Source organism: Choristoneura fumiferana, chromosome 8, assembly GCF_025370935.1.
Source record: "Choristoneura fumiferana chromosome 8, NRCan_CFum_1, whole genome shotgun sequence".
NCBI lineage: Eukaryota > Metazoa > Arthropoda > Insecta > Lepidoptera > Tortricidae > Choristoneura > Choristoneura fumiferana.
The window spans coordinates 14,466,074-14,482,111 of NC_133479.1; the positions used below are offsets into that span (position 1 = coordinate 14,466,074).

General features: G+C 38.4%; 2 protein-coding genes and 1 long non-coding RNA gene across 5 annotated transcripts; 2 read left to right on the forward strand and 1 right to left on the reverse strand.

The window, feature by feature from the left end:
- Window positions 1-300: 300 nt before the first annotated feature.
- On the forward strand, window positions 301-6,390 carry LOC141430532 (postacrosomal sheath WW domain-binding protein-like). The gene is given in 7 exon segments (XM_074091279.1): window positions 301-550; window positions 1,315-1,489; window positions 2,020-2,179; window positions 3,595-3,725; window positions 4,414-4,540; window positions 4,543-4,632; window positions 6,326-6,390. Coding segments are annotated over 7 exon segments (804 nt in total). The 5' UTR covers window positions 301-494.
- A 1,261-nt stretch (window positions 6,391-7,651) lies between these two features.
- Window positions 7,652-13,977, forward strand: LOC141430605 (uncharacterized). 3 transcript variants are annotated; one of them, XM_074091393.1, is made up of 3 exons: window positions 7,652-9,057; window positions 9,656-9,725; window positions 13,568-13,977. In XM_074091393.1, the coding sequence occupies exons 2-3, from the start codon at window positions 9,713-9,715 to the stop codon at window positions 13,915-13,917; spliced, it is 363 nt and encodes a 120-aa protein (XP_073947494.1). In that variant the 5' UTR covers window positions 7,652-9,057; window positions 9,656-9,712; the 3' UTR covers window positions 13,918-13,977. The 3 variants fall into 3 exon arrangements, with proteins under 3 accessions (XP_073947494.1, XP_073947493.1, XP_073947492.1); XM_074091392.1 differs by lacking the exons at window positions 9,656-9,725; window positions 13,568-13,977 and adding exons at window positions 10,002-10,448; window positions 10,898-12,414 and having other exon boundaries at window positions 7,655-9,057; XM_074091391.1 differs by lacking the exon at window positions 9,656-9,725 and adding an exon at window positions 10,002-10,448 and having other exon boundaries at window positions 7,657-9,057; window positions 13,568-13,655.
- On the reverse strand, window positions 11,245-15,994 carry LOC141430606 (uncharacterized). The gene is made up of 2 exons (XR_012451646.1): window positions 15,962-15,994; window positions 11,245-12,734 (listed from the first exon to the last, which is right to left on the reverse strand). It is a non-coding gene; the product is annotated as an uncharacterized lncRNA (long non-coding RNA).
- Between the last annotated feature and the right edge of the window lie 44 nt (window positions 15,995-16,038).

Genomic DNA, 16,038 nt, shown 5'->3' on the forward strand with positions numbered 1-16,038 from the left:
AAAATTGACAAATTCTTTCGGGCTGTCAATTGACAGTAATATTTTTTCTTTTTCTTGGTAAGGCGAAGGAAAATTACAAGACAAGCCAAAGACGCTATTTGAGAATTTCTTAAAAATGCAGTACCTGTTTTAAATATACATAATGTGAGCTTTTCTGTTATGAAATAAATAATTTGAAAACTCTATGTGAGCGTTTATATTTGGGGACGAAATAGCGTCAAAAAGTGTTTGAGCCATTCTTAAAACTGTGCATATGGGCGATAAAAAACATGAAAAATATTGACAAATGAGAATACGTCACATTGGTACATCGTACATCACAATCACAAACGTCAAGTAATCAAGTTAAGTCAAGTCAGACAAGAAAACAGGACTAGAGTCACGAATGTTCTTGAAAATTTCGATCGACTATCCGGCTACGCAGTACGCAGTTATTATCTTTTGAGTATTTTTGGTAAACTTGTTATCCTTAAAGTGTTCTAAGAAAGTCCAAAATGTCTCTAAACACGGCTCATGCCGACCACGGAGTGCTGATACACGCAGGAGAATGGTGAGTCATATTCGGAGTTAATGTTTGAACTGATAATCAGAGATATAGAACATTTTACCTGTGTTGTGTCCTGTTCTAAACGGGTACACTGAAGTAGATCATACCGTTTACAAAAGAGATTACAAAAGTTTTATACAAATGACATCAGTAAAACTGTTATTGTTTACCTAAAAGTAATGGCTGACGCAATTGAGTGCTTCTGGGAATCCCCTTTTTAATATCAATGGGGGAAAATGATTGCTTTCTTATTTTACTTTAAGCTTATCACACTTGAGTAAATAACATCCTTTCTATTCAGTAACACTCAACTTATTTTGGATTATAATTAAATTGAATGGATGGAAGTCTGATGATACAGCATTTAGTACCTTCCACATTTATACATACACATTATGTTAATCTTGCTTGTTAATTTTGAGAGCAGTGATCTTGACTAGATAGAAAGGAGGAAGAAAGAAAGAAAATTCATTTATTCACAATAACATAAAACAACAATTAAAATATATGTATTATTACAAATAAAGAACATGAAGAATAGAGTATTGAACAGAGTATTGCATGAAGAATACAGTTGCAAATCTGACACTGTCTCAGCATAATGCAACACCCCAGTGCTGATTTTCAGCTAGCACCTTCAAAGGTTTCGGAGCAGTAATTATAAATAACAACCTAATACAATTATTCATAGGCACCTATCATTTGCTTCCAACTGTCTGCCTGATAATTTAAAATATGTAATAATAATAATTTACTTTAACTTTCAGTATAATCTTATTCTCTGATAATGTCATGGTCGACTTTTATGGCAATGAAACACCAGAGTTCAAGGGTAGTAAGAATGGGCGTATGTACCTCACCACACATCGCATGATCTACAACTCCAAAAATAACTCAGATGTCATGAGGTCATTCAGCTTTCCATTTATTCAGCTACAAGATGTAAGTATCAGGCGATTGCAGCCCAAAACTTGGGGGGAGGAAGCCACTGTAGGAAGTTTTCAAAATTCAGTTCAAATTTTGCTCAGCAATGTTAAATGTACATGCATACTTAGCAATATTAAAGATTAAAATGTTATCATTTTGTTATAGTATTATATGACAAAATATACAGGGTAGCCGGGGTAGGGTACCCTGGGTAAGTAGAATAGAAAGGTAGGTAGAATATTTCAGGAGGTAATTGGATGAGTTTAACTGAACATCCCTCTAAAGTTTTTTCATCTGAATTTTTGATTCAGTGTAATTATGCTAAAAATAAATAAAGCTGCTTATCGATTTCGTGTGGCCACCGCGCGAGCATTGTTCGACCGCGGCAATCCTGTGTTTCGTTCAAATTGCCTCGCGCGGCGATACAGTCTCCATAGTGCGCGGCTGTCGCTCGAGCCAATGTTCGATGGTTTGCCGCGCGAAGTTGATACACAGCTTTAATTTGAGCCCCCTTTAACCAAGGTGACTGTGTTATTCCCTTCTAGGTAACAATAGAGCAGCCTATGTTTTCGGCTAATTTCATCAAGGGCAAAGTGAGGGCGCAGCCCAATGGCAACTTCGTTGGGGAAGTGAAGTTTAAACTGGTATTCAAGTCTGGAGGCGCCATCGAGTTTGGACAGGCCATGCTGAGAGCTGCACATCTTGGTAAGAGCTTTAGTTGAATCTATTCTAATAGATTATTTATTCTATAATATGAATGGCAGTATGTATGGGTTAAATATTTGAATATCAAACATTAAAATACCTACGGTTAAAATGTTGATGTTCAAAATATCGAAAATTGAAATTTTGACTGTATAGAAATATCGAAAATGAAAATATCGAAAGTTTATATTGTCGAATAGTAAGATAACCTACGTCTTATATATCGAAAATCTAATTATCTACAAAAGTGACATCTAAAGATATAAATATCGAAGTACAAAGTATCAAAGTACAGAACATCGAATATCCTATGTGTGAACTATCACGTGACAGGGTTGACGGAGCTAATGTTCCACCCAGTTGAGCCGCTTTGCGCCTTGACGCAATACTAACCTAACCTAACCTATTGAACATTATAGACATTTCAAAGCAGATTTTTATGTACGATATTTAACTTTTCGACATTCAAATATGTTGACATTTACAACTTAGATAATATTGGTTATCGTCATTTTTACTCATTCACTATTGTAATCAATCAACATTTCAATCTTAGACATTTTAACCATAGGTATAAGAACTTTCGATATTGTGATACAATCGATATTTCAATTTTCGATATTCAAATATGTAACCATATGTATGTATTCATTCTCAGAAAAAGTATCAGTCAGATAAAAAACTTAGACATTTTGTTTTATCTGAAAGTGTGACGAATAAGATAATGTTAGTCAACAACAATAAGTATACTATTTCTAAATTATTTATTTCAATTTAATAAATACACAATTTCAACACTTACACTAGTTCTATGTATAACTTATAGAAACATTAAATTTGGTATGAAGGTAGTTTTTACAGCACAACAATACAACTCTTTATTGAACACCAACGCATAGTAAACAGTACAGAAAACACAGGTATATAGAGATTTTCCAAGATAAGCTGTAGGCGCCCTTATTGCGTCAGAGCGACAAGTCTGTCTGTGTCAGTAACCATCTAGAATGACTCCACACTGCATACCGTTTGCTTAGGAAAAGGGCTCTGTTAACACTAGATTTTCACATACCTACAAATTTGTACGGTACCCTCGTTGCGCGATCGAATCACTGGCCGATTTTCTTAATTTTATATTACAACGTTTCATGCATTGGCCTTTTCAAAATGTATCAATTACCAAGAGCTACATGTGATCTTTGAATATAGTCATATATATAATATAATATATACTATATATAGTATAAAGATCCAAGGCAGGTTGATGTATTTCACTTCACCTAAAGTACCTAAACAAATGACAATTGACCTGTAGATTCACAAACTGTTGGTGATAGTCGACCTCGCTAGCAAGATTTCTATGATGTTCTCTATGATGCTCGAATGTTTTAGACGCGTAACTAATTAACGTGTTACAGCGTCCCGGCACGCGTCCGCCGGCGCGCCGCCGCCGCCCTACACGCCGCCCACGGGCCCGTGGCACGCAGCGCCGCCGCCGGCCTACGCGCCGCCGCCGCAGGGATACTATGGATGGGTGCCGCCCTATACCGTAAGTTGGCATTGGAACCTGCATTACGATGAGAGTGGCTATGATAGTCATTTTACAATGATCCTTGTGACACTTGCAATGATGCTACGGCCTACGAACACGGCGTATTTTTTAAGACGCGCGTTTGCGGCGCCAAAAAATCTCAAAAAGCTAGTACAAAAGTGGCGAAATCTCGTTTGAAGCGCGGTAACCACCCCTACGTTGCCTACGAGCGTCGTCTATGATTAAAAAAGATTCCGCGTGCCGCGCCCTTTTATAATAGTGATGTGATGTCAAAAAGTATTTTTTTTAAATATTTGATAATTGTAAAATGACTCTCCAATAACATATTTGTTTTCTACAAGATATTGACCTACCTATGGCTGTAAGGAATATTTACACTTTGTCTGTAGTAGTGTAGCTACGATTTTTGCTGAACTGACTTCATGGTTGCATCGTCGACCAAGTATATCAAATATCAAAGACAAACACTAGAAATAGGTGAATATCGGCTTGGTAGGCACATTTTATTTTCTAACACACTATCACAAACCTTTAAAAGCTTTAATTAGTACTAAAGCTTTTAAAGTACCTACGGAATATGTGTTGTTTGGTGTATGACTGATTCGACGTTAACTAATTCACTGGACCCTATTACGTGTTCTATGTCCCATAAAAAAATACTCAACTTGCAATTTTTCTTGGCCAGGCTTTCCCGGACCAGCCCCCACCAAACTCGGTGTTTGTGTCAAACAGCCCCCCTCCGTACCCGGGGGTGGCAGGCGCGACGTACCCCGCAGGCGGCGGCTTCTCGGGCGCCGCCAGCCCCGCAGGTGCGCCCCCGGCTACCCGGGAGCCTCCGCGCCGCCGCCCGGCTACCCCGGCGGCTTCGCAGCACCCGGAGCTTCGGCCCCCATGTCCGCGAATGGTGAGACTTGCTCGTGTGAAATGAGAAACCTTGTGCAATCTATTGCGCAATAAGAACTGAATAACTGGACAATTAGACCTGTTTTTTACCTCTTCTAAAAAAAGGAGGAGGTTAAAAACTCGATTGTGTCGGGTTTTTTTTTTTTTTTAAGGTTACGTCAGAATCCGCAAGTATGCAAAGATGTACCTATCTAAACTGAATGCAAGGTGTTACTGTTGCATCCAAGATAACGCATAATACCTAACTAACGCTTCCCTTACTCTGGGTCGCCTAACGAAAATGTTCACTCTTCGCTAGTGTCACTTAGTTGTGTTGATTTTGCAAGGAAAATTTACAGCGTGGAACTATTGATGAGCTCAGATTTGTGGAAATGGAAAAAATGTAAATAACAAGGCAGGCAATAGAAAGATTTGTCCACTCAATATACTTACCTACAGAATCGATATTGAAAGCTTAAGAAATTATCTTACCTAATATCTCATACCTTAAACAAACAATTCTTGTATATTTATAATATATATATAAAGTATTATATTATATATATAGATATCTTTGGCTATTATATTAAAAAGATAGATATTTCGAAAAATCTCAAAAAAGTAAAACGATTTCGAAAAAATTGGTATGTACAAAAATGGGGGATAACAAATCGATCTAGAAAATATTTTTCTAGGTAAGTAGGTACGTACTAGCTCGAAGTCGGTGACTCAGCACGGTCCCAGCAGGAGGGATTGAAACCAACATAGTATGTAGGTGAGTGTAGACGACTATTGTGAATTGTCCCACTCCTGTTGGCTCGTGCTGAGTCACCGACTTCGAGCTAGTACGTACCTGCTTACCTAGAAAAATATTTTCAAGGGTTTTGTAGTCGGTTCCATTTTTTGTTATTTTTTTATTTTTTTGGAGTCGGTTTTTACTTTTTTGTTAAATTTTTTTTTTTTACTTTCTCTGTCTACCAGCGGCGTGGCGCCAAAGTGGCGCCATAACAAATCGATTCCTATCGGGTTGCGTAATTTTTTTAGGCGACGTCAGTGATGGCAAGTATGGCAAAGGTGGTGTACCTATCTAAACTGAATGCAAGGTGTTACTGTTGCATCCAAAGATAACGCATAATACCTAACTAACGCTTCCCTTACTCTGGGTCGCCTAACGAAAATGTTCACTCTTCGCCCCTAGTGTCACTTAGTTGTGTTGCTTTTGCAAGGAAAAATTACAGCGTGGAAACTATTGTATGGAGCTCAGCTTATGTGGAAATGCAAAAAATGTAAATGGCAAGGCAGGCAATAGAAAGATTTGTCCACTCAATTTTGAATACCTACAGAATCGATATTGAAAGCTTAGGATTTTATCTATACCTAATATCTCATACCTTTAAACAAACAATTCTTGTATATTATATATATTATATATATATATATATTTCGGGGATTTCGGAAACGGCTCCAACGATTTCGATGAAACTTATGTAATTTTGGGGGATAACAAATCGATCTAGCTTGGTGTTATCTCTGGGAAAACACTTATTAACGAGTTTTTAGCCCGAGCAAAGCTCGGTCGCCCAGGTACTAACATTTACAAGAAAAATATTGAAGTAAGTGTATATGAATAGAATAGAATAGAATAGAAAAACTTTATTGAATAATCAATGTGGGTACAAAAATGGTGAAAATTTTTTAGTGTCTCAACATTACAGGATCAGCCCCCGACCTATCAGGAATCGTTGTCAAAGAAAGAAAACTGAGCATAAAATTCTTTTAAATTGCCGCAGGCGCCCGCCGGCGACGGCGCGTCCTATAGCACTGAAACCACGCTGTAGGACATTCAGCGTCTCGGTCGACTACGTTAATCACAAAAAAGGGAGTAATAACTAGATTCGTGAAAGCAGTTTCTGCTCCAGGCACTGTTAAAGTCAGTATTTAACGCTAGTTCAACTTAAATAATTTCAAATTTTTTTGCGCGTTACTGACGGCTATCCAAATGCGGGACATTCGCTACACAGTACTCCGTCGCGTCAGCGCTTTCGACATTGTTGCATTCCTTGTATTTCACATTATGTTTGTTGCATCGTTATCATTGGAATGACTTGCCGTTTCATAGGACTACGTTATTTTGAGGTATTAAGTTTCAAGAATTCTAAAGTTTCTTATTTTTTGCCTGTGGTTACAGTCGTTATCAAATTGATAGCGTTTATGTAAAATTTTTGTTATATGCATGTTTCAGCAATAAAGAAAGTTTGTGATTGTTATTTCAATACAGAATAATTTTAGCAAAATAATTTACTACTTATAAATATTATACATCATTATCTACAGTAACGTGTTAGTATGTATACTTTTAAAACCTTGTGATTTGATCATCGGCTTTATCGATAATAGCATGTGTCGTGTATAATCAGATGATTAAAATATATTTCAGCTTTAATGTTTTATTGTCTTTTAGACTATTTTTATATTGGTCTTTACTTTATTTATGCATACTGATGAACTTAACACATATTCAAAAAATCTGAATCTTCAGAATGAAAGTAAAATAATTTAAACCTTATCTAGTGTGTCCTGTGGTATAATTAAAATTTTGAGTAAAAATAAAACTATCGTGTAAATTGTACTGTTGGCAACATGATATAGGGCCAAAATTTCAACGCTTACTTTAAGTTGAGTTGATTATAGTGCGTAAAAGCATTTAAGTAGGTAAAGTTGAGTTCTCCCATATTCACCTAGTCCTATACAACACAGCCTGTTCATAAATATTAAAATATAAACATTTTCTCAAATGTATTACGATATTTAATTTTATATCAAAACTGCAGGTGTATTTTTCCTCTGAAACACCACGAGTTGTTTCACACACATTAAAAAAAGTCCGAGGTTCTAACAAAATTACTGATACTTAATGGGTAGGTATCAAATTGTTTTGTGTTGTTATTTTTTTTCTAAAAAGTTGTGGCTGTAGTTAATTTCTACTTTGTAATGTTGTTTTCAATCAGATATTATTATCAGTCCGCGATGAAACTAGGAATGGAAGCAGGCCCCTCCCACTGGGCACACTTTGCACGTGCCCAGGGCACCGCGATGCATTGGGCCCCCCTAGTCCCTACTCCATTACCAAACGATAACCGATAGCTACTCCACTCTCGCCTGAAAATCAGGCTTAGGTATCGAATGCAGCATGTTGTGCCCAGGGCCTGCAATAGGTGAAGACGGCCCTGAATGGAAGTGACACCAAGGCCGCGTTTTCAACAGAGATGTCAGAGGAAAGTGTTTACCATGTACCAATAGAAAGGCTTCATTTACCTATCCTCGCTTCGCTCAGCGCAGCTCGAGTGGTAATATAACGGGAACGCATCTGAATATCGAATATAGTAAAATATGGAATGGGTCATAATATCGAAAAGTTTATTTTCTGAAACCGTAAACTTCTCAGGATTCATTAAAACGGCATCATATAGAACTCCTTAGGTTAGGTTAGCTTAGATTTATAACAATCTTAAAAAAATACAGTCTTAAGAAAAATATCTTTTCGATATTATGACCCATTAGATATTTTAATACATTCGGTATTTTAACATTAGATATTCTGATACGTCCCAACCTAACATTGTATACATAGTGATAATAGCTTGGCGGATCGAGGATAGGTTAATAAAGAGTTTCTATTGGTTTATGATCACGACAAACAAGTGACAAACGCAGCCTTAGTTCAAGTGTTAACGAAATTACCTCAAGAGATTACAGATCTTTCGACGCTTCTATCGCGCTCTAATAGCAGACTTCACTCAATCTCACTCTGTGTTCTTTTTCTTCTTCTCTTTTAAAATATGGTTTTTCTGTCCTAATGAATAGGACAATTTCGCCAGTGTCAAAGTAAACTCTCTTTGAGAGGGACGTTGTACGGTGGTTGTAGTTTTTGCAACTTGATAGTAAAATTCCAGAAACCACGTGGACACAACTTGCGCATTAAAAAATGTCAGACACGAGAGAAATATAGAATTTTGTGATCACTGTTCACTGTTAAGGTTAATCGCCGCATAAAACACTATATAGCCAAAGAAACTGAAATAGCGAAATTAGATATTGTCTACATCCGCCATGTTCGAATGCTACAAATCGAATCCCACTCTGTGTTGAATGTAAGATTAAATCGAAACGAAATACGGGTCAAACAGAAAGCAGAACACTCAAGTCTCTGATTTTATAGGCATGTGTATTCCCACCGTTATGTCTTTTCTATTCAATGTAAGGTACTGTCCATCCAAAAACAGCAGCTTAAAAGAAGATAAAATGACAACTGTCACTATTATTAAAATTAGAAGTTCAAAATCAGTGTGTCAGCTATAAAACCATACAGAAAAAATGATCTAAAAAACCACCAAGATGAAACTTGTTTAACATTTATTAATACTATTCGGCCTTTGAAATATTATGGGTAAGTGTAGGCATATATTTACATAGTTTTAGTTATCACCGCTATTGACAGCTTTGTACAAAGAAGCCTGCGGAAAGTAGTTGAAGTATGTTCATGCATCAAAGAAGCCAGCTTTGTTCCGACTGCCACTCACACGGCGCACATGATTCATACAAAAGTTCAATCGCAAAGCCGGTCGTCGGCGCGCGCGGCACTGACCGACACTCGCGGCGCGCGACAGGCCGCTGCCCCCGCGTACCAACCACGCTCACAGCAGATACTTCCAAGGGCCTTTAGTGATACGAGACCATTTCGGGATTAGAATTTAGTTCTTGTAACAGGCATTGAACTTTTGTACAAAGTTGTGGGTGTAATATCAGACAGGTGGCGAATTAAAGCATTCAGTTTTGACTGTCAAGTTTCCCTGGAGTATCATAAAACTGCTTTTCGGGTATTTAATACGCGCTTATACATTAAAATTAACCCTACTAAAGAACTGTTATAGAAAAGATCAGAAAATAATTGTCCTCCAATAAAGAGATATTCGCTGTCTAGTGCTTTAATACGCCATTGATTGAAAGGAATTAACAATAAAGAATATGTTTTCTTTCAACTTTAGTGTAATTATTGAAGCTGGAGCAGCATTCGGGTATACCACCGGATCTACCAAAATAACATGAACAAGTATTGTGAGTACCACTCAAAAACGACATAGCGACACATTTCATTACACTGACATTTTGTATAGGCAGTCTCGTTTTCTTATGATTTATCGCGCGAAGTAGTTTGTCGAGTGAAAGAAAATATGCGTACCCACCTACGAAATAACTGCGTCCTTTGGTAGGTAAGTTAATGTTATCATATTGTGAGTGGCAGATCAGTATTATAGTAGACGCTGGCTTCTATATTGCTTTTGTAATTACTGTTGCTCGGAATAGTTGAATGAAGTCCCGTCGTGTCCACAGAGTAAACAGTTGCGGAGATGGCCCCCGCTATTCACCCGCCGTGCACGCCGTCGGCGTCGTGCGCGCCCATCCGCTGCCACCCCACGCCGCCGCCGTGCCAGAACCCCGAGAAATGCCTCAGCACCACGCGCCGCAAGGGCGTGCGCCCGTGCCTCAGCGCGGTCTCCATCCTGTCCACTCGCTCCAAGGCCAGCTGCGGCACGTGCGCCAAATACGGCAAGAAAGCCGTTGCCGACCCGAGAAGCTCTAAAGCTGTCGAAAAGTATCTAAAGGTTAAATCGAAGGAAAATAAGATGAAGCAGAAGGATCGGTTGACCGGAAAGAAATCATATCTTAAATATAAAAGGAAACAAGGAAAAAAAAGACCGAAAGTAGAGTGCTGCGCCGGGAGAGGACACAGGGGCCGGCTGAAAGTGAAAAAAGGAGGATGCTGTGAAATATTATAAAGTACGATGTTGCTGAAAATATTTCATTTTTTATAAATTTAGCAAAACACCACACATCTATCCGTATAATGATAAACAGCACTCGCAAGATTCATCTTCAGCCCAAGCGCGTACCTAACGAAATAAAAGACATGGTCGTCTTTCAAGTACGAATTACGAACGAACATTTAACATGCCTACTGTTGTGCGCGTGAATCATTTTAAGTAAATTAATAATTGAATGCATTTAATTTCACAGTAAAATACATTCTTCTAAGCGTGTATAAATTATTATCTACTTATTCGCTTTATGGACTTTTTTGGGTTATAAAATGTTACGGTAAGGTGAACGTTGTTATTATCGTTAACGTCCCTGGCTTCTTTGTTGTATTGTCGCTTTAGTTAGATGCTTCGTTGATATTTTGACATTAAACTTTGTGCTAAACCAATAATTTTGTGATATACCATTAGTTGCAGATTTGGATGGCTAGAAGTTTCTTGCTCGCCGCGGCTCGTGCCTGGCCGGGGGCCTAACCATGCCGCTACATCCGACGGGCGCGGGTGTGTCCAGCCTATGCCAGAACGGGATCTCGGTCATTTGAGGAGTCTACAGTATGTTCGATCACAAAACAAACCATCCAAGAATCCTGGCAGCTGTCAAATGATATGATAAATAATAAATGAAAATTAAAAATAATAAAGTTACAAGCTGTTGATGCAAGTAGAATGAAATATGACCAGCTGTATTTAAAGAGACAAAAACGAAAAAGTACCATGAGCAAGGGACAAAATGTACATGATTTTACAAAGTTCAAACCTTTGACATTTGGAATGGCCCACTCTATAGTACCTATGCTCGTGATCGTCACAACTAAAGTCTATCCTTCATGCGAAGCAGCCACCTACTCTTTACTGAAAATTAGGACATATTTCGAAGACCACTCATTGGATAGATTGGTATGATTCTTTCTGACATTGGTTTGATTTGATACCTAATTACGACGTTAATTAGAGAAATAAAGCGGTAATGAAACTTGGGTTCGTCAACATCGTCCAATCTGGTGCGAAGTCTTCGTCCTATGTTAGTGTATACTTATGGTTTAACTTGGATGGTGCGAGAAATATCATGCCAATTGAGGTACAGTCACCTCCATTAATATTTGCTAGAGCGGGGCGTGAAACAATATCTGACACGTAAGGTACACGTCCTACCGGCTCTAGAAATAGTCCTATCAGATATTTATGTACTCTTTGTCGTGTCAGATATTGGTGCTGGTGATGACTGTTCATAACTGTTGATGATCGATCTTTTATAAATCCATAGCCGCGTACGTCCCGCGATACAAGCCGATATTTCTCGCACCGTCCATATGAAGCTTAATGCTGTATTACATTGCTGGCTGGGTGCCATAATATACGTAACACTGTGGCACTGTGTGGTTTTGCCTCTCGAAGTTTACTTAGCGGCCGTGTAAATGACGCTTGGCTGTGTGCGTGCGGCGATTCGGGCGCTAGTATGAAGTCGAATTACTGCTTAGTTGTGTGTATTGTGTGGGTGCGGTTAGCTATTTGTCGACACGGAATGAACGACAATTATTGCACGTCAGCATAATCAAATCCTTATGTAAATAACATGTCTTTCATTCCGGGTCGACAATTTTATTACAGGTCGTGCTTTATCCGCACCCCTTTGGCTCACATAAATACCTTCTCCACATAATAGTTAGCTTGAACTTGCCACTTCAAGGCGGTACGGTACCGACTTAAAAGTCGTCATCAGCTATGAAGCGTTGAAGTCCTACCTAAGATCCACTGTGATGGTCTCTCAACTTGACAGTGTGAGTAGTCTTGTTCAGATATTTCTAATCAACTTGCTCGGGTTGTTCTAACGGCAACCGTGGGGATACGGCACTTACATATGCAGCTTGTGGTTTAGTTGAGTTAGGCCTTTACATAAATGTATACTCCAGTCCAGATTATGTTTATGGTTATGTCTGATTTTATTATTTTACTTTAATTTCGGAAATAAAAGTGTGTCACGTCCAATACTTGATATTTTATTAAAATAACATCCTATCCCAGAATCGCATCGACCAACGGCTAACAGGCTACGTCTCGTTCGTTGTCGACTCCTATTTACCCTCATTACCCTGAACATCTATTATTGTGATAGCTCCTGCACACTTAGCGCAGATTAGTGTACGCGCTCGGAGAACTCTTTTTCTTGTGTAGAGCATAATATAATGGTTGAATCTTCTACTCGTGTGCCAACTTTTGAACGGATGTCTGCACGAGTAGTTGAAACTTCCTGCAATAATGTTTTAAGTTTTAACTCAATCAACAACTCCCAACACAACCATGGTGACAGAAAATAGAATTCTATGAATAACTATGAATAGAAAACGAGACCTCCAAAATGAAACTTACAGACTCGCCTACCCTACATGAAGGACAGGTATGCATAGATGATTATCCACCATGATTATTATTGGAACTAAATTACTTATTTTTTATAGTCGATGGGGTTCGTCATCTTCTTGCTTGTTTTGTAATGCACATCCACTTTTTCGGCACGCTCGATTTCAATGAAAATTTGCACTAAGGTTGAATATTTCGCAAAAAGATCGCTGAATAGAAAAATTGTCTTAGCAACCCCTCAATGGTTTTAAAAGACCTATCCAACGATACTCCACAATATACTTAGGGTTAGTGGAGAGAAAAAAATCACCCCCACTTTACATCTATGGGAGGTACCCTAAAAATTTTTTTTTTACTTTTTTTTATTGTGCCACTGTCGGCGTGACTGATATGTATATTCATGTCAAATTATAGCTTTATATATATTTACCCGCGGACAGACAGACGGGCAGACATGGCGAAACTATAAGGGTTCCTAGTTGACTACGGTACCCTAAAAACAGGCAATTTAATCCATATACACTTACAAATATAAATAAATTATGTGTTTTGTGTGGAAATGTCGTTCATGCAAAGTGCCAAAAACTTATAACGAAACACGAAAACTGATAGGTAGTCGAGTGCAAAGATATGGACTTATCTAACTTTTCAAAAATAAGTTATTGGCACTCCAAGCACAAAAATATAGAATGGCTAGTATAATAGGTACTTGTTATGTTTCAGCTACCTACGGTAATAAGGGCGTAAAGCCATGCATATCGTTACCGACTTGCAGCGTTCACAAGCACAAGCCGCGGGGCCCGCCTTGCCCGCAGCCAGACAAGTGCTTCCAAAAGTGCAAGAAGCGCAAAGTGAAATGTGCCAGCGCCGTGGAAACAGTCAACCCGTACGTCGGACCCTGCGATTGCCTCAAGGAACAGTCCAAGTGCTCCAGGCTTGCTGCTAAACGAAGCAACAAAACCCACAGGAAGCGCATCCAGAAAGCGTACAAAACGCGTTCGATGGAGTCCCGGTGGAAAAAACAAAAGGGAGGTGGCTCGGGGGGTGGAGGGGGTTGCTGCGTTATTTTGTAACCTTGCGTTGTAAATACTTTAAACAAACTTGTAATAACAAACAGTACCTATAACAATGAAGCTGACAACGAAAGCACTGTCTTTTTTTAAATATAATGTTGATAGAAACTAGAAAGCAATGCCAAGATAAAGACAAAAACATTCTAGGTTAGGTACAGTCAAGGAAATTGAATCACATACCAGGTTTCAACCTTTTCATAACCAATTTCGCTATGATTTCTTTGGCAGAGGTATTAGATGTCAACAGACATTAGTAGCACAAATTCAGTTTCCTTGACTGTACCTAACAATACAATAACTCTTTACTGCAGACTTACATATAGTAAGCAGTAAAGAAAACAGGTAAATATACACAGAGACTTTCTGAGGTAAGCAATAGGCGACCTTATCGCTTCAGAACGATCTCTTCCAGGCAATCTCAATTGTAACTTAACTGATTTTGATTAATTTCTACAGTCAAAGAAACTGAATCGCGTACCAGAACCAGCGTAGAGTGGAACCTTATTGTGCTATATACTTATGATATCTGCCAAAGCGATTATTGCGAAATTGACTATGAAAAGTGCCCTGGTACATGGTTCAGTTTCCTTGATAGTACATGTGAACGACCACCTCTGCAGTAGGAAGTAACTGAGCTCGAACGGATAGTCGACCGTGAACTACACACTAGCGCTCTCCTAGGTTAGCTACTACTCAGCACGGCCGTCGGTTCAGTAAGTATAGTAGTATACCCTAGTATTAATACATAACAATTATTGTTACCTATAAATTATAATATAAGGGTTACAAATTACACTAACTACATCCATAACTTTCCACCAACAATAACCATCTGCGCAGTATGCAAAACCCCCATGTAACCCATGTTTTAAGATTTCGAATATGGCTCTAACGATTTCGATGAAAATTGGCCTATGGAGGATTTAGGGGCAGAAAATGTGTCTGGCTGTGTCACACCATAGTCACACCTATGTGGCGCCATCTTTTGATCGATAGCTGAACTAATTCGAAAATTTGCACACAAAAATCGACAAAACATGGATCTTATTATACTAGATGAAAACCCGGCTTCGCTCGGGTAAAATGTAGACTCATAATAATATGTTTGAAAAAAAATTTGCCACTGTAAAGACTCGTACTTATCGAAAAATCTGAAGTATATTCCCAGCCTTAATATATCACAAAAGTACTTTCACAGCTAACCTACGTACGGTATTTCACCAGTAGATAGTTCTCCTAAAGCTTATTTCCCCAATAACTATGATGTCTCGTCTCATAATCGAAGAAATTAGACCTATACGGTTCGTCTGTACGATCGATCTGATGAAAATCGACGAATCGTACCGTGTGTGGGCCTTAAAAGGTCGCAATGGAGAACGAAATCAAACCTCTGACACCTGTGACACGTGATGACTGACACTAACGCCAATTTGATGTGATGACTGACAAGTTTATTTCGCAACGTCATTATATACTTAGTAATTTATTCAAATTTATATTGAAATACTCGATAATCCGAATTTTCTGCCTACAAGTTGTCGACTCGGATTGACTAATTTTTTACGCTCTTCATTTGATGTGCATTTCGTTCGAGTCTACCGTACCCCTGACGAAATTATTAATATAGATTTCTCACCGTGGATGGATGTAAGACAGGGAACATTATGTTTCTTATTAAGAAGCACAACGAGTAGATTACGGTATAAAAGCAATTAAAGATTAGAAAATATATGATTAAGGAACTAAAATTTGGCATACGAAATTTTAGCCACACTACCTGATGTCTGTTTACATTTCTTGCCACTTATCAAATGTGCGTCCATAGTCTACCTACCTACGTTGTCCATTTATATAGAATTTAATAGATGCATAAAGATGACTATCGGCCACAATAATTTTTAAGACGCATTATAGCGCAAAACATGACTATGATACGACTTAACGGACGGAGAGCGAAAATTTAAGCGAAATGCATGCGATTTCTAACGCGGAGCCCCTTTAGAAAAGCGCAATATCTTTGTCGATGTTATTATGGCTAACTTACACTCATGGACGTAGTACGTCCACGCTGGTCCATAAGATTGGCTGTGTTATCGCACTTATTGCAACTCAGCGCAACCA